This window comes from Salvelinus fontinalis, chromosome 22, assembly GCF_029448725.1.
Source record: "Salvelinus fontinalis isolate EN_2023a chromosome 22, ASM2944872v1, whole genome shotgun sequence".
Taxonomy (NCBI): Eukaryota; Metazoa; Chordata; class Actinopteri; order Salmoniformes; family Salmonidae; genus Salvelinus; species Salvelinus fontinalis.
Genome location: NC_074686.1, coordinates 24,097,309 through 24,116,112, shown reverse-complemented (window position 1 = coordinate 24,116,112; position 18,804 = coordinate 24,097,309). Strand labels below are relative to the sequence as shown.

The 18,804-nt window shown below is 41.6% G+C and overlaps 1 protein-coding gene across 1 annotated transcript; it reads right to left on the bottom strand.

Moving 5' to 3' along the window:
• Positions 1-205: 205 nt before the first annotated feature.
• LOC129820071 (asparagine synthetase [glutamine-hydrolyzing]-like) lies at positions 206-14,658 on the bottom strand. Its single transcript, XM_055876909.1, has 12 exons — positions 14,537-14,658; positions 13,230-13,485; positions 6,278-6,518; positions 5,772-5,957; positions 5,280-5,381; positions 4,926-5,053; positions 3,977-4,103; positions 3,579-3,685; positions 3,242-3,342; positions 3,006-3,087; positions 2,577-2,732; positions 206-2,468 (listed from the first exon to the last, which is right to left on the bottom strand). The coding sequence occupies exons 2-12, from the start codon at positions 13,476-13,478 to the stop codon at positions 2,259-2,261; spliced, it is 1,689 nt and encodes a 562-aa protein (XP_055732884.1). The 5' UTR covers positions 13,479-13,485; positions 14,537-14,658; the 3' UTR covers positions 206-2,258.
• Between the last annotated feature and the right edge of the window lie 4,146 nt (positions 14,659-18,804).

Here is an 18,804-nt window from a genome sequence, read left to right as displayed (position 1 = left end):
CCCTGTAGTGGACAAAGTAAGTAGCACAAAGTTGTCAAATTGGGCAACCCCTCCCTCTCACACAAGTGCATATGATCCAATATCCATGCCACTTAGAATGCATGCCCAATATATTACTTTGTACTTAAGTGGTATACCAGTGTGAATATTGTAATGCAAACGTATGATCATGAACACACAAAACAATAACAACAGATAGATATGGTCAAGGGTATAAAGCACATTTATTTCCGAAGCAGTGTAAATAGAGTAGATAGACACTGTGTCTATCACTTTAGACATGTGATGCTATAGTTTCATACATTTCCATCTGGACTCTAGATGGATTGCATTTCAGAAAACAAAGTGCAATCAATGCACTATGGTTAGCATCCAACCTGCAGTGTGTTTGTTTTGGTCTGAGTGGCTTCCTTATGTAACCCATTATACCAGCCTGTCTCAGTCATGTTTCGTCTTCAATTGATTCATGTTGTTCCCAGCGTGATATTCAATCTGTTACACATTCTATCATTATTTAATGACAGTCACGCAAGAACAGACGCATAGCACACTTTACGTAAACGTTTGTGAGAATTATGATTTATAGACCATTATTACGCCATTCCATGGTCTTGCTCTCTTTAATTGGTAGTCAAAACACAACACACTCCAGTAAAGGACGGTATGTAACGGGCAACAAACACCTCGTGCTTTTGTTATCGCTATTCCAGATAGATTCATTATCAGTTTGTGTGGCCACTTATTAAGTACAGAATGGCTAAGTCATATCAGAGGCATTAGACTTTCTCATATGACATGAGTATGATGACAAGTTAAAACAAAAACAGGGGAGAGACAAAGAGTAAGAAATGTTCAAATTCCTATTCTGATGAAGGCCAAATAACCAAGCTTTCAATAGTTGATTCAATAAAATGTGTTTTTAATGGTGAGTGAACGTTGTGCCTTTTCCTTTTCAATAAGAAAGAAAACTTTGGGCTTGATCAATGCATGAAAGCTTTAGTTTCATCATAACTGTTCTGACATTTAAAATATGTTTAAAAGGTAAATTAGTTAAATTAGGGTACTTCTCTGTCAGTTTGGGAGGAGTTATAGGACAGGCTCATTAGAATGGCATAAACATAACAGTATCAAACACATGGCAATCACGTTTGACTCTATTCCATTCCAGCCATTAAAATTAGCCCAGCCTCATCTGCATGGAACTGAACCTGACAAATGTCACCTATTACAGCAGACAGGAAAGAAAAATATCCTTTATTTTAAAGCTGCCTCCTTCCTGTTATATCTAACTTCTGTGTAAGAGGCTATATAAAAAAAAAACATCTTTACATTACCTGTTATATGCATCCAACTTCATAACAATGTGAATGAGAGGAAAAGGCCTATTTTGCCAACAGAACTCATTAGGAAATGTTAAGAATTGTGTTAAGGTTTGTCTTATGTCTGAAGCTGTTAAAATATGTCAATTACATCTCTGTATTACGTAATCATATCTAGGTATGGTACTATAATGTATGAAAGTATTTCAGTAGTAGTGCTACCGAATCCCAGTGAGATAACCAGCAGCATTGTTTATTTAACTAAGCATCATCCCAGTCTTCTAATATTATTGACTATTCCTACTGAAACAACAGTTTCCCCAAATCCGAACTGACCCTGTAACTGTAATTCACACTGATCCCAAGAACTAGATGATTCCTGCATAGGGCTGGCACAATTATCGTATAATCATCGAACTGACAATAACTGTGAAAAAATAATAATAATTTTCATCATAGTCTTACTGCATTTATTTTAGGAGACGAGGGGATTCAACTTTATATTCAAGTAGAAATAGTTTATCCGATAGCATTTTGCAAGCAGCACGGTCGGTAGGAGAAGCTTAATTTCCAAAGTTCCAAGTGATCAACTCCATTAGTTTAAGACAGGGGTGTCACCAAAGTAGTGTTGTTTTCATTAGGTATGTAGTAGCTAAAGATGCATTATGATGCATTACAAGGTCAAAAACTTTTTCAACAAAAATTACAATTTGTTACCCTAAAATCCCACAATCGTCACAACTCTAGCATGAGACAAATTCTAGATAGGTATGTTGTGAAGGGGAGTTGTAGTAATGGTGACAAAGGTGATTGACAGCTGACAAGGTCTACGTTCCAATATCCATACTAGCATACCACTGAAGTAGTCTATTGAGCATTCATGCAGTATAAGTGCTACGCTAGTGAGGGTATTGGAAAAGAGCCACTGTTGTTGCTGTATCACTGGTCTTTGTCAGGCTTGTAGATGGAGAGGGTTCTGGCTGAGGGGTCGGAGGCATTGATCCAGCGGGGCATCCAGTAGTGGCTGAGCCACTTAGCCTGGCCCGGGTAATGCTTCTCAAACACCTGGCGGTAGAAGTACGCCTCTTTGGTTCTGGGAGGGAGGAACGGGAATGTCTTAGGAGCTTTCTCCAGATCGTAGTCATTCACCTTGGAGGAGAGAAAGAAGGAGTCAGAATGTCCGGGTGTGCATATGTCATGTATGCCAGCGTGCCTGTGTGTGTACGGCGTGTCTGCTGCATGCGTGTGTGTGTGTACCTCAGACTCCATTTGGTCCTGCAGGCTGTTGTACCAGGACTTCTTGACAGAAGTCATTCCGTCGCTGAAGGCCTCTTTGCGTCTCCATAGGATCTCGTCTGGGATCAGGTTCAGACCTTTAAACGAGTCTCTGAGGAGGTGCTTCTCCACTCCATCCTGGTTACACACACACATACATCCCTCAGTGAAACTGAACTGTGTTTGGAATTATAGCACCGGAATCCTTTACATGTTTGGAAACTGATATTTGCTTCAAGGACTCTGATTTGGATACACAACACTGACAACAATCCCTCAAGAGACACTTTTGCAATAATACATTAATTTCATACTCTATTATCTCAGGTCTATTATCTCATCAGAGCCACATCTACAGGATAGGGATATAGGGATAGTGAGGATATGGTGATTGGAGCTAAGGAGACTGACCTTAGGTTGCCTCATCTCCTCAGGCAGGGAAAGGTAGTACGCTGTGAACCTGTGGTCCAGGAAAGGCACTCTCAGCTCCAGACTGTAGAGAGAAGAGGAAGTCAGTTCGGTGCCATCTTTAAAACGTACATCTTCTGTAATTATCTACATCTTCACAAAATACAGAAGGAAGAGAGCAGATGAGTTTGAGGAAAGGATGTAAAAAGGAATGACTGTATTGAAAAAGATGCCCGTGCCCGTGTGCAGCGGTTGTACGGTCGGCTCTCAGGACGTCAAAGAGGTAGAGCTCCTTCATCAGACGAACACTCTCCTCTGCTGCTGCCTTGGGCGTGGGAGCCTGGAGCAGGAAGCAACAACTCAGTTCATATTCCCAGACATAACAACTGGTTCCAGGGTTGGGTTCAATTCCATTTTCTAAGTCTAACCACAAATTTCCTATTGATTTCTAAGACCATATTTTTTTTTTTACTCATGCACTTCCTGAATTGACTACTGCATTCACCACAACCCTGACTGGTACATGGAAATTGGTGAGTGAGAGAGAATGACATCTCTGATGTGGAACAAACTTACCTTATGGAAGTAGATGTACCCCTGTGTCAGCTCATCAGAGCCTTCCCCAGAGAAGATCACCACGCTGTCAGTCTTCTCACGGATGTACTTTGACACTAGGTACATTCCTGCAGAATGAGAAAGGATTATTGGAAACAGAATTGAGTTGAAGTAGGCCACACTCACTAATCTCCCAGGATTCAAACCAGCCAATCAGAAGGAAAAGGTATGCAGCCTGACCAGACTCCCTTTGTCCAGGTCAGTGGGTACATTGAGAAGGTACAACAAAACTGTCTAGTGTCAAGGTATTTCACAAATGCGTCACCCTCATAGCCTATTCATTTAGCTTAAGTGGGATACCACTTCTGCTTGGTGTTTGGAGATCTAGGCTGATGTAAGACGGGATAGTGTACTCTCACCGACAGAGGCGCGTATGGTGGTGATGTCATAGGTCTCCAGGTGAAAGATGACCTCCTCCACGGCTTTGAAACCTTCCTCAGGGGTGAAGTTGACCTCGTGGTGCTCACTGCCGATGTACGACGCCACCTGGAACACCACAAGACATTCATTCACGTATTATCTACTTATTGCCTTCAACTTAAGATAATTCTCTTTTCCAATTACAACCTGACCAAGAGGGAGCAGTGAATTCACAGGCGTCTTCACAAAGGAGTATTTATCATTATATTTGTATTATTCTATTCTGTTATTTTTGTATTATTTTAAACTCTCATTTGTAATGGCCTGTGAGCTGTAATGTACTGGGTAAAAGATGCTACAAAAATAAAGTTGGATTATTACTGATTATGAAGTTATACTGTTATGAAACGAATTGACTAGCCTGCTAATATTGTTGCACTAGCTAAGTCTAGGAGTCCTAGACTTAGGCCTAGTTAACTGGTCTGTCACCTGATTTAAGGTGTGCATCTATGTGAGAAATCAGCGTATGAGGACCGTGTTGTATGTACATCTGCCCAGGAGACAGCAAACTTACCAGGATCCAGGGCCAGCTCCGTCCTGACTCTTATGGGTTGGCTAGCCCAAGAGGATTATTGTTTGTTGTTGAAAAGGGTAACAAACATAGATACTTACAAAAATAAACTTCCAAAGCCGCTCCAAAACTAAAGATATCAAACAAAAAAACAAAGACTGGCAGGCTCTACGGCCACCTCTGAAGGATCCCCGCCAGCACCTGATTGCGCTTTATCAAGGTTTGGCAGAGCACCTAGACGCGGTTGCTGCTGCCCCCTGGGGGATGGAGTGTGGAAGTGTCGAATCATGCTCCTAAGACCTAACCTACCCAAACTGTTCCATAACAATATGAGAATCATCATTATTATAATGCAGTCTCTCTATGTAGCCTCTCACCATGCGAGCAGCCAGGATGTCTGGGCTGTCTTCAGCCCCGATAGCGAAGGTCTGGATGGGGTACTTCAACTTCTCCTCTTTGGCCAGTTTGACCAGCATAGCTGCCACCAGACTGGAGTCCAGACCACCTGGTAGAAAGATACAGTAACAGTCATGAACATGATTTACTAGCTTATCAAACGTGCAATTTGACCTATGGTGTAATGACAATAAGCAAGTATTCTAATTTATTTGCACAGACAAGCATACCGTAAGTGAAAAAGTAACAGATCTCAAGCATTACTTACGCAAGAGTTCATGTGTGACAATACACAAAGAAGAAAAAAAATACTCTGCAATAGCCATTATTTGTACCTGAGAGAAGACAGCCGATCCTCCTGTGGGCCATAAGTCGTTTCCGGACAGCGTTCTCAAACAAAGACCGGATGTTGCTCTTCACTGTCTCTGGGACAAAACCTACAGAGGACAGCAAGAGATCTTACTGTCATCACACAGGGACCGGTCAACTGAATAGTTAAAGACCAGCAAATCAACTCCGACATACTACACATCCAACTCCTATTGTCAGTGACTACAATGATTTCAGTTGGACAAGAGGCTTCATTCATGGCAATGCCCTCAACACCAAAAACTGCATCCTGAAACAATCAGTAAGCCATTCCTCCCTTCATCTTAGGTGTCAAACAACATTTATCACCATTCACTGATAGCTGGCTACAGGTAGTGGTACTGTTACATAATCAGTAACCTTGACCCACATTATGGCCGCTGTCAATCAAGATGCTGACGTTATGGAAATACTATGGATGTGTGTGTGTGTGTGTGTGTGTGTGTGTGTATGCGTACCGGAGGGTAGCATTTCTACCGTGTCATAGACAGCGTGGCTGGGCTCCTGGGTGCAGTAGTGGAAGCGGTCCATCTGAATAGACTCCACCTTCCCAGTGGGCTTCAGGTCAAACACCTCAAAGTGCCCCGGGAGGAACGGAGTGATCTTAGGAGGAGAAGACATGGAGTGGGTGATATCAGTCAGACCTGGGAACAAACACACAAAACATTTTAACAAATAACATGGTAAGACTTTACATGACGTTAGTGTTACTACACATGTATAACATCATTATACACTACTACTATCATCTTATTAACAAGCTGTTACATTGTACTTTTCAAATTGAATTTCAGTTGCATAGCAATCGAGTTAAGCAGTTTTTGTAATTACACAATATATAGATTTTTTACTCAAACATTAAAGTTCATTCTATTCTGAATAGGGATTGTTCTTTAATCCACTTGTGTAGCAACTAAAACCACTCAACCCCAAATGAGATGTCAAGTAAGTAGTCCCCCCTCACCTTTAGCCTCAGAGCTCACAGCCAGGAAGCCGTTGTCGGTCAGTAGTTTGAACATGGGCCGCACGCCATACGTATCCCTCCCCAGGAACACTTTCCTATTGGCTGTGTCCAGGAGGATGAAGGCGAACACTCCGTCCAATAGGGACGCCATCTTCTGAATGCCGAAGCGCTCGTACAGGTGAAGCAGGATCTCACCGTCTACTTTGGTCTGGTAGTCAGTAAACTCAAACTGCTTCTTCAGCTAAAGAAGGAAAAAGATGAAGTATCAGAATTATTATGAGATAAGACATTACAAGTGGTCATACATGCTCATGACACACTCCCCAAACATATTTATTTGTACAGTGAAGCAAAATTTTTTGCCTCAATACACCAGCATTTTGGATTTGAGATCAAATGTTTTCTATGAGGCGACAGAATGTCACCTTTTATTTGAGGGTATTTTCATACATATCTGTTTTACCGTTTAGAAATGAATGCGCTTTATGTATTTAGTCTCCCCATTTGAAGGTGTCATATGTATTTGGACAAATTCACTTATAGTTTATTAAATTGTCAAAAGTATAGTATTTGGTCCCATATTCCTAGCACGTAATGACTACATCAAGCTTGTGACTACAAACTTGAATGCATTTGCAGTTTGTGCCCAATAGAAATGAATAGTAAATAATGTAGTGTCATTTTGGAATCACTTTTATTGCAAATAACAATGGAATTTTTTCGGAACACTTCTACATTAATGTGGATGCTACCATATTGATAGATAATCCTGATTGAAATCTTGAATAATGATGAGACAAAGATCATGTCACCAGAACACCTCTCACGACTACAAATAAAGAGGGGAGGTTAGCATTTTCAGTTGGGGGGTATGCTATTTATGCTTCTGTTACTTTCTCATTTAGTTCTCTCTCAAATGTTTTTTTCATTTGGCATTTTGAATGATTATACAGATAAGACAGCACAGGTAGAAGGCAAAACACACAAAGATCCCCTACCAAATCAAACTCACTCCAACCTCCCCATGCTCCAACAGAACACACACAGATCCCCTACAAACTCAAACCCACTCCAACCACCCAACGCTTTAACAGAATACACACAGATCCTCTAACAAATCAAACCCACTCCAACCCCCCCATGCTCCAACAGAATACACACAGATCCCCTACCAACTCAAACACCCTCCAACCCCCCCATGCTCCAACAGAGCCCCAACCCCATATCAGAATGAAAGCAGGCGTTACATAGAATTTCAGTAATATAATCAAATAACAAAAAAAAACAATGATTTAATCAAACCAATAGTTTAAAAAAAAAAGGTGATAAATTGTAATTTGGGTTGGTTTATGGAGTTGTGAAATTAGCTGGGTCCATGTCTCCTACAAAGGATAGGAAAGGTTGCCAGGTATTATTAAATGTAATTGCGGTCACTCTTCATTATCTAAACGCTAAAACAGATATGTATGAAAAAAGCCTCAAATAAAAAGGTGACATTCTGTACTGTCGCCACATATAAAACATTTGATCTCAAATCCAAAATGCTGGAGCATACAGCCTAATTAAAAGTTTTAGCTTCACTGTCCAAATAAATACATAGGGGAGTGTACATGCTCATGACATACATGCTGATATTCACAATGGTTTGTAGGAAGGGTATGCACAATCAAATCCAACAAATGCAGGGTACATAAGATGTGCAATATAATAAGTTAGTGCATTGATTTAAAGACAGTAGGAAGATCATATTGATAATGGTATTCTCTATCTTCGCTCCTGGTTCTCAAACTCACATGAACAAAAGATGGCCTAAACTTCTTTGGCCACACACAGTACCAGTCAACAGTTAAGACACACCTACTCATTCAAGAGTTTCTTTATTTTCTACATTGTAGAATAATAGTGAAGATATCAAAACTATGAAATAACACATATGGAATCATGTAGTAACCAAAAAAAGTGTTAGACAAATCAAAATATATTTTAGATTTGAAAATCTTCAAATTAGCCACTCTTTGCCTTGATGACAGCTTTGCACACTCTTGGTAGTTACCTGGAATGCATTTCAATTAACAGGTGTGCCTTGTTAAAAGTTAGCTAACTATAGCTACTGAAACAGATGTCATGTTGCTATGTTTTTGGAGAAGAACATTGTTTGCATCCAAGAGCTAGATAGCTTTTTTTTAATGACCAGCACTGTAGATGCACGAGACAACTTTACCAGCATCATAGATTACGTATTGATGAATAGTTGTGACATATGAAATACGAGGGAGTGTAATAACTACGTAAAAAAATTAGGAATGCATAAAATTGTGACGTGCAGTCATATTCAGGTCTTAATTGGTCAACAAGCTCATTTGACATGTCAAACAGTGTTATTTGACACGCAAAGACCCAAACGGCGTTCCATAGTATGATGAATCAGTATTAGTATGATGAATAGTATTAATGAAACAGCACAGCAAGTAAGTGAAAGAAATAGGTTTTGATTATGTTTGACTAGTAATGGGGACATAAGTAAACACCAACAAAATAACTTTTTGGTCAGTGTGGTGTGTGTGTGTAACATTTATTTAACTAGGCAAGTCAGTTGAACAACTTCTTCAGGATTGGTGGGTAACCTGCGGGACGGTTGAGCTAACGTAGACTAATGTGATTAGCATGAGGTTGTGAGTAACAAGAACATTTCCCAGGAAATAGCCATATCTGATACTGGCAGAAAGCTTAAATTCTTGTTAATCTAACTGCACTGTCCAATTTACAGTAGCTATTACAGTGAAAGAATACCATGCTATTGTTTGAGGAGAGTGCACAGTTTTGAACAAGAAAAGTTATTAATAAACAAATGAGGCACATTGGGCAGTAAATCTTTGAACAGAAATGCAAAGGTTCATTGGATCAGAGTAAAACTTTGCACATACACTGCTGCCATCTAGTGGCCTATATCTAAATTGTACCTGGGCTGGAATAATACAGTCGTGGCCAAAAGACACAAATATTAATTTCACAAAGTTTGCTGCCTCGGTGTCTTAGAATATTTTTGTCAGATGTTACTATGGAATACTGAAGTATAATTACAAGCATTTCATAAGTGTAAGTGTTCATAAGCTTTTATTGACAATTACATGAAGTTGATGCAGAGAGTCAATATTTGCAGTGTTGACCCTTCTTTTTCAAGACCTCTGCAATCCGCCCTGGCATGCTGTTAATTAACTTCTGGGCCACATCCTGACTAATGGCAGCCCATTCTTGCATAATCCATGCTTAGTTTTTGTGGTTGGTTTTTGTTTGTCCACCCGCCTCTTGAGGTTTGACCACAAGTTCTCAATGGGATTAAGGTCTGGGGAGTTTCCTGGCCATGGACACAAAATATTGATGTTTTGTTCCCCGAGACACTTAGTTATCACTTTTTCCCTCTGGCAAGGTGCTCCATCATGCTGGAAAATGCATTGTTCGTCACCAAACTGCTCCTGGATGGTTGGGAGAAGATGCTCTCGGAGGATGTGTTGGTACCATTCTTTATTCATGGCTGTGTTCTTAGGCAAAATTGTGCGTGAGCCCACTCCCTTGGCTGAGAAGCAACCCCACACACGAATGGTCTCAGGATGCTTTACTGTTGGCATGACACAGGACTGATGGTAGCGCTCACCTTGTCTTCTCTGGACAAGCTTTTTTCCGGATGCTCCAAACAATCGGAAAGGGGATTCATCAGATAAAATGACTTTGCCCCAGTCCCCAGCAGTCTAATCCCTTGGTTTCTCAAATGATTGCCTCGCCTGATTCACCAACTACTTCTCCAATAGAGTTCAGTATGACAAATCGGAGGGCCTGTTGTCCGGACCTCTGGCAGACTCTATGGGGGTGCCACAGGGTTCAATTATCGGGTCGACTCTGTTCTCTGTATTACATCAATGATGTCGCTCTTGCTGCTGGTGATTCTCTGATCCACCCTTACGCAGACGACACCATTCTGTATACCTCTGGCCCTTCTTTGGACACTGTGTTGACTTACCTCCAGATGAGCTTCAATGCCATACAACTCTCCTTCCGGTTAGACTGTAAACTCTCCTTCGACTGACATTAAACATCTCCAATCCAAAATTAAATCTAGAATCGGCGTCCTATTTCGCAACAAAGTATCCTTCACTCATGCTGCCAAACATACCCTCGTAAAACTGACCATCCTACCGATCCTCGACGATGTCATTTACAAAATAGCCTCCAACACTCTACTCAACAAATTGGATGCAGTGCCATCCGTTTTGTCACCAAAGCCCCATATACTATCCACCACTGCAACCTGTATGCTCACGATGGCTGACCCTCACTTCCTACTCGTTGCCAAACCTACTGGCTCCAGGTCATCTACAAGTCTCTGCTAGGTAAAACCCTGCCTTATCTCAGCTCACTGGTAACCATAGCAACACCCACCCGTAGCACAAGCTCAAGCAGGTATATCTCACTGGTTCACCCCCAAAGCCAATTCTTCCTTCTTCCTCTCCTTCCAGTTCTCTGCTGCCAATGACTGGAACGAACTGCAAAAATCTCTAAAGCTGGAGACTCATATCTCCCTCACTAGCTTTAAGCACCAGCTGTCAGAGCAGCTCACAGATCACTGCACCTGTATATAACTCATCTGTAAATAGCCCATCCAATCTACCTCATCCCCATACTGTATTTATTTTTTTATCTTGCTCCTTTGCACCCCAGTATCTCTACTTGCACATTCATCTTCTGCACATCCTACCATTCCAGTGTTACATTTCTATATTGTAATTACTTCGCCACCATGGCCTATTAATTGCCTTACCACTCTTATCCTACCTCATTTGCACATGCTGTATATAGATTTTTCTACTGTATTATTGATTGTATGATTGTTTATTCCATGTGTAACTCTGTGTTGTTGTATGTGTCGAACTGCTTTGCTTTATCTTGGCCAGGTCGCAGTTGCAAATGCAAACTAGCCTACCTGGTTAAATAAAGGTTCAATAAAAAAATAAAAGTACCCTTTGCAGAATATCAGTCTGTCCCTGATGTTTTTCCTGGAGAGAAGTGGCTTCTTTGCTGCCCTTCTTGACACCAGGCCATCCTCCAAATGTCTTCGCCTCACTGTGCGTGCAGATGCACTCACACCTGCCTGATGCCATTCCTGAGCAAGCTCTGTACTGGTGGTGCCCCGATCCCGCAGCTGAAAAACTTTAGGAGACGTCCTGGAGCTTGCTGGACTTTCTTGGGCACCCTGAAGCCTTCTTCACAACAATTGAACCGCTCTCCTTGAAGTTCTTGATGATCCGATAAATGGTTGATTTAGGTGCAATCTTACTTGCAGCAATATCCTTGCCTTGCCCTTTTTGTGCAAAGCAATGATGACGACACATGTTTCCTTGCAGGTAACAATGGTTGACAGAGGAAGAACAATGATTCCAAGCACCAACCTCTTTTTGAAGCTTCCAGTCTGTTATTCGAACTCAATCAGCATGACAGAGTGATCTCCAGCCTTGTCCTCGTCAACACTCACACCTGTGTTAATGAGAGAATCACTGACATGTCAGCTGGTCCTTTTGTGGCAGGGCTGAAATGCAGTGGAAATGTTTTTTTGGTATTCTGTTAATTTGCATGGCAAAGAGGGACTTTTCAATTAATTGCAATTCATCTGATCACTCTTCATAAAATTCTGGAGTATATGCAAATTGCCATCATACAAACTTAGGCAGCAGACTTTGTGAAAATGAATATTTGTGTCATTCTCAAAACTTTTGGCCACGACTGTACATTATGGCCTTTCTCTTACATTTCAAAAATGATGGAACAAAAAAAAGTTTATTTTATTTTATTTGTATTATCTTTACCAGATCTAATTTGTTCGATTTTCCTACATTCCATTCATAATTCCACAAACGTCAAAGTGCTTCCTTTCAAATGGTACCAAGAAAATGCATATCCTTTATTTAGGGCCTGAGCTACAGGCAGTTAAGATTTAGGTATGTCATTTTAGGCTATTTTTTTTTTTTTAAAAAGGGGCCAATCCTTAAGAGGTTATTAAGAACAAATTCGTATTTACAATGACCGCCTACCCCGGCCGACGATGGGCCAATTGTGCACCGCCCTATGGGACTCCCAATCACGGCCGGATGTGATACAGCCTAGATTTGAACCAGGGACTGTAGTGGCGCCTCTTGCACTGAGATGCAGTGGCTTAGACCGCTGTGTTCATGTGTGTGTGTTAACTATTTAACTGTACTAGACCGCTTAAAAGGCCCCTAAAAATGTTCATATTGGTAATCGGTATGTTTTTTTGGCAAGGAAAATATCGGATATCATATAGGCCAAAAACGTCATATCATATTTTGATGTCTTCACTATTATTCTACAATGTAGAAAATACTAAAAATAAAGACAAACCCTTGAATGAGTAAGTGTGTCCAAACTTTTGACTGGTACTTTAAGTACCTTTGGCAAAAAGATAGTGCCTTTTTAAGAAAAGAGGAGTTGCCTAGCCTAAAGCCATCACCCCACTGACGTTAGTATGTCCCTGCTTCGTAACTAGCAAGTAGAAACTGAATATGTTCCACACCAAAACTTGTCCAGTTCCCAGAGGTCTAGTCCCATCTCCATACCTACAGTTGCCTGGGGTCCAGAAGCTTGGATTCCAGGCTATACCTTATGTGTCTATGGGCCATAACTACTATGTGGTTTGTAGATCTCCTACCCTAGTTTCACGGCACAAATTCCAGGCTATGGTAGGAGATCTACAAACCACACAGTAGTTATGGCCCATAGACACATAATGTATAGCCTGGAATCCACATAGTTTCACATCACAATTCCCAGGCTATGTGGATTCCAGGCTATACATTATGTGTCTATGGGCCATAACTACTGTGGGGATTGTAGACCTATTGATCCTGGGATTTGTGAAACAATGTGGATTCCAGGCTAGACATACCGTGTGGTGGTTGTAGATCTCCCCGTTGTAGACGAGCCACAGGTAGGGGAACTTCTTGATGCGGATGGGTTGCATGCCATACAGCTGGTCTACGATAGCCAGGCGATGGAAGCCGAAGCAACAGTTTGTGAAGCCGTTGACGTTCTCAAAACGAAAAGCGTCTGGGCCCCGGTGAGCGATCTTCATAGCGTTGGTGCACTGAACCGACAGGCACTCATCACTGCCAAACAAGGCCCAAATACCACACATCCTGGAGCTGGAGAGGTGAGAGAGAGGAGAAGGGAAAGGAAAAATGGAGAAATAGACAGGGGGGTTAATAAATACATGCAACAAGAGACTAGTGCCCCTTCAGCAACTGTTCTTTACAACTTTGTATAACCTTAAGGGTTATACAACGGACTATTGGACATATTGTACCTTTGCAAATCAGATAGCCACTCTTATAGTTTCCTATATCCCGAGTGGCGCAGCAGTCTAAGGCACTGCATCTCAGTGCTAGAGACCCTGCTATGGACTCTGGTTTGATTCCAGGCTGTATCACAACCAGCCGTGATTGGGAGTCCCATAGGGCGGTGCACAATCGACCCAGCGTTGTACGGGTTTGGCCAGTGTAGGCCGTCAGTGTAAATAAGAATGTTCTGACTTGCCTGGTTACATAAAGGTTCAATAAAATACCACTATCATACTTTATTACTAAACTATTAATGTCAAAAAAGTATTATGCTGGGGATTTAATATAATTCAGCAGTAAGTGAGATTTTAAAACATAGCTTTCCAAACTTTGTACTACAGCATTGGCAGATTGACACCTGCTTGAGTGCTGAATCACATCCAGTTAAGATGATGATAGAATTGGACAAGCCCCACGATACACTGTATTGTAACGACCCTGGGTTTATGAGCGCGAATATCGACTTCACCGCTTGAGCATACTTTTGGGGCACAGTCGATTGCGTTCGAGACCAGCTCCCTGCCTGTTTCTTTACAGTATCATTGACGTCAATTTACGAAGTATTATTTATCGATTCGTGACACACACAAAAAAAGTTTGATCCAGATCATTAACGATACAAAAAAATAAAAAAATAAACCGTTTAGGCAAGTTCCATACCGGAAACTGTTTCATAATGTGAGTCCCCATCACATTTAATAAAACAAATACTGTGTAAAGGTATATTCCATGTGGCTTTGTCATGACGCACAACAATACCCGGCAATAGAAAGAACGAGTAACAGTTATCTCCATATGAGAAATGAAAGACACATTCGATTAAAAGGCATGGCAGATAGTTTACTGAAAGACATACCTTTATTTCGTTTTATTTCGTGGACACAAAAGGGTGAAGCAATATTATTCTCCTCAGCGGCGGAATGATGCAACGAGAGAACAAACGAGTACACTGACAACGTACTTCCTGAACTGGAAGATGGGCGTGACTTGCAACATCAGGTTAAGATTGCATCAATTTACGCTTACATTTGAGATAATCAGTTTTCACATACATTCTAGTTAGTTTTCCAGCCAAAGGTGACATGTGACTATAGACATATGTTCATATATAAACATAGATACATATAGAATGTGAATGGTATTAGATTTCAACATGGCAAAAGGGGGTCAACGTAATAAAAAAGGTGCATCTCATATGGCTGAGTTCACACAGGCAGACCAATTCTGATATTTGTTCCTCTAATTGGTGGGGGGAATGACGCACGTGAACGAACGTGAATTAAAATGCACCGTGGTGAATGAGCGAAAACAGACGGGCCGCGAGCTTCTATCGCGCGTCAGATAGACCGCTCACGCATGTGCGTCCGTCATCGCGCGCATGTTGATTCTGTCCACCCACAACAGACGCGAACTGGACACGCAGGTGGAAATATCAAAAAGAACTCTGAACCAACTACGTTCATTTGGAAGAAGGTCGAAAAGCATTAAACATTATAGAAATTTAGCTAGCTTGCTGTTGCTAGCTAATTTGTCCTGGGATATAAACATTGGGTTGTTGTTTTACCTGAAATACAAGTTCCTCTACTACTCCACAGATAAAGGGCAAACCGAGTTCGTCTCCAGTAACGTTAATCACCTCCTTCAGGCTTCTTCGGTCTTTGTTTTCTTCGATGATGTTTAACGGCGGTTGGCATCCAATAAATGTTGCATTACCACAACCAACTAGACTGGAGTACAACTCCCTTATTTATATTTTCTCTAAAACAAGAAATTTAAATTCAACAAATACCCTACCATCTAACACTACTCTCACAAAAAAGAAATACCATACTTCACTATTTAAATCTATTTAGTCCTACTTCAGGCTAACAGCCTGAAAGGATGGGACACCACCACTTAACACACCCTGTAACTCGTCGATGTCAAGTCTCGCACACCCAAATACCTTTCTGCAGCTGCCACCACAACCTCTATTTTCTGCGACTTACTTTGCATCCTTGCAGTACAGTTGATAACCATTACTATAAATGCAAAAAATCTTATCTTACTGAAACATATCACTTGTTGATTTATCCCTCTGTACAAGTACAGATCTACAACTCACACCACTTCTCTCAGGATCCCTCCTCCCCATCTTCCTCTACTTTCTTCACTGCCTCAGCATATGACAACTTCTGCACTACTCTAACCCTGGAAACCTCAACCTGCCTCTCTTGCATGGGACATTTCTGATCCCCAGCCCAATGGGCACCCCGACAATTAACACATACCCCTACTTTCCCCAATGCTACACATTCCTTTGTCTCATGCCCTTTGAACCTTATGCACGTTGCCTTGGTGGAGTCATTTACTGTTTCAATTTAATGTATGGGAAAGTATATCCGGATACAATAACAGAAACCTATAATCTTTTAATCTGAAGTTAATACCCTATTTGTCATCACCCTAGATAGTTTACAATAGGGATTGTTATTGGAGATGTCCTTCTCTCCTAACATCCCATGCTGTTGAGATATTCTATGTAAGGCAATATCGCGAGTTTCAAATTCGAACCTGGTGAGAGGGTTACACTTTAACAAACCATCTCCTTATTTCCCACAATGTTTAACCGACTCAAGCTCACCCTCTTCCTCCTTCGACCTTCTCTGCCTCTTTTTCCGTCCATACCTCCTCCGTATTCCAAGTATAACTCTCCTTATGATAATACTGCACTTCTCCTGACATCACGTTTTTGCCTTGTCAAGGGACCCCATTTAACCGGCTATCAATCAGCACAAACCCCTCGGGATGTAGCGCTCAAAAGTGCATTGTAAAGCCATATGACTACCACCTGACAGGCAGGGCAAGAAGAGCATCCAGCAAAGCAGTCCCATTCTTATTATACCTCAGTGAGCCATTGGACTTCATATGGAGGTTGGCAACCAACTTTAAGGTGCATTACAACTACCAACGGGAGTGTGGACCTCAGTTCATCTTTCAGTCCCCCACGTGGGTATATGCTCCTAAAAAGCAATGAGATGGGAGAGGCCGGTACCAGAGCGCCAAGTCTAGGACCAAAAGGAGGGGGTCCCGCAGTCCTTGGTAGCGGGCCGCGTCGGTGGCACTGTATTCTCCTCAAAGCAGGCAAAGATGGTGTTTAGTTTGTCTGGAAGCAAGACGGTGTCCGTGACGTTTGCTAGATTTCTTTTTGTAGTCTGTAATTGCCTGTAGACCCTGCCACATACGTCTCGTGTCTGAACCGTGGAATTGCAACTCCACTTTGACCCTATACCGACATTTCACTTGTTTGATTGCTTTGAAGGGAATAACTACGCTGTTTATATTCTGCAATATTGTCCGACATCTTTCCATGGTTGAATGCTGTGGTTCACGCTTTCAGTTTAGCACGAATGCCGCCATCTATCCACGATTTCTGGTTAGGGTAGGTTTTAATAGTCACAACATCAACCCACTTCCTTATAAACTCACTCCCCCAGTCAGCGTATAAATCAAATGCTATTTTCTGAGGCTACCCGGTCTGCATGATCAAAGCAATCTTGAAGCGTGGATTCCGATTGGTCAGACCAGTTTTGAATGGTTCTAGTCACGGGTACATCCTTGACTAAGGCAGCTCCAAAATGCAGGTGTTTTAGCCTAGCTCAGTGCTTTCTGTGGTGGTGGGGCAGCCAGTGGAAAATACGGAGCGTAGGTGTTGGTAATGTTCTCTAGCTGCGCCATGATTATCTCAGTGTTCTGTCACTCATGGGGACAGTACATCATGACAACATACTTTCAAAATCTTAGCTAGCAGTCATCATCATGAATCAAGTTGACAAATCTACTGGCAAAACCTTTTATAGATAAAATGTATCGGTTCTCATTTGCCATAAACGTTACACAAATTGGCAATCGCTAATTCAACAATGAGTGGTTTGGAAGGAATCAGTGAGTGGCTAACTGCAAGCATTGAAAAGCAAGCACTAGCCTGCTATTCAGTGGAGTTGCTGTGTGGTCCCAAATCTGGGATTAAGTGTCTCTTTTCCAAGTTTAAAATGATAAACATTCAACATTGGCCATGCTGTCAATGAAGCATGATTTGTGCCACGCTCAAAACAACTGTTAACTCGGAACTGTGAAAACGTGACTTCAAGACAACAGGGAATTCCTGAAAAAAATTGTTCAGACTGGGAAATACAATTCTGAGTTGGATGACTGTTCAAAACGTAATTCAGGAACTCAGGCTTCTTTCTAGAGCTACGACCTGAAGATCAATGATATCATGATTCGACTTCGTCTTGAAAGCACCACAAATCCAGAGAATGCCCGACTGATAAAATTTTCCCATGAAGGACCACCGTGCCACCTTCCTGTTCAAGTGAGGAGAGCACAAGGTCAGTCCAAAAATGTCTTGTATGCCGCAGCATAAATTATGTAATATGCCAGAGAGATAGTATTACTTTCTTAGCTACAGTATACATAAGTGTATTTTATGCAGTAAGCTGCAGCCCATGTGGCTCACCCTAATAATCTGGTCTATTTGCCCCTCTTAAATTTCACCTACTGTTCTGATTTAATGTACAGGGAGAACACTAAGAACAGGCCATGTTCTGAATTCTGTCACTGTGCATTTCGTAGAGTTAAGTTTTCCTTTCACTGGAACTAAAGGGCCTAGCCCGAACCATTATTGCTTTCACCAAAATGTAGTTGGTAAAATGCATTCAGGCCGATAGCATTCTCCCGGCATCGCCAAACTCAGATTCGTCAGTCGGACTGACAGATTGTGAAGCACTATTCATCACTCCAGAGAACGCGTTTCCACTGCCCCAGAGTCCAATGGGAGGCAAGAAATGTAACGAACTGACTTGTTGGAAAGGTGGCATTCTATGGCGGTGACACGTTGAAAGTCAATGAGCTTTCACTAAGGCCATTCTACTGCCAATGCTTGTGTGGCTGAAACAGCCAAATCCACACATTTAAAAAAAGGGGTGTCCACATAATTCACACACTGCTTAGCTTAAGCCATGTGTTGTAACGCACTCTACTCTCACGCAAATGTCGACACTGTTTACAGAATCTGTGTGGTTTCGGCATGATTCTATCAAGGACATTACGTTTAAATTTAGCCATTCTATTTAGTTCAATTGT

Excerpts from the sequence above, each read along its gene's own strand:
- LOC129820071 (XM_055876909.1), bottom strand. The coding sequence starts at position 13,478 with ATGTGTGGTATTTGGGCCTTGTTTGGCAGTGATGAGTGCCTGTCGGTT. Across the intron at positions 5,958-6,277 it reads TGTGAGCTCTGAGGCTAAAG|GTCTGACTGATATCACCCAC; the intron begins GTGAGGGGGGAC and ends GTTTGTTCCCAG. Across the intron at positions 3,686-3,976 it reads CACCATACGCGCCTCTGTCG|GAATGTACCTAGTGTCAAAG; the intron begins GTGAGAGTACAC and ends CTCATTCTGCAG.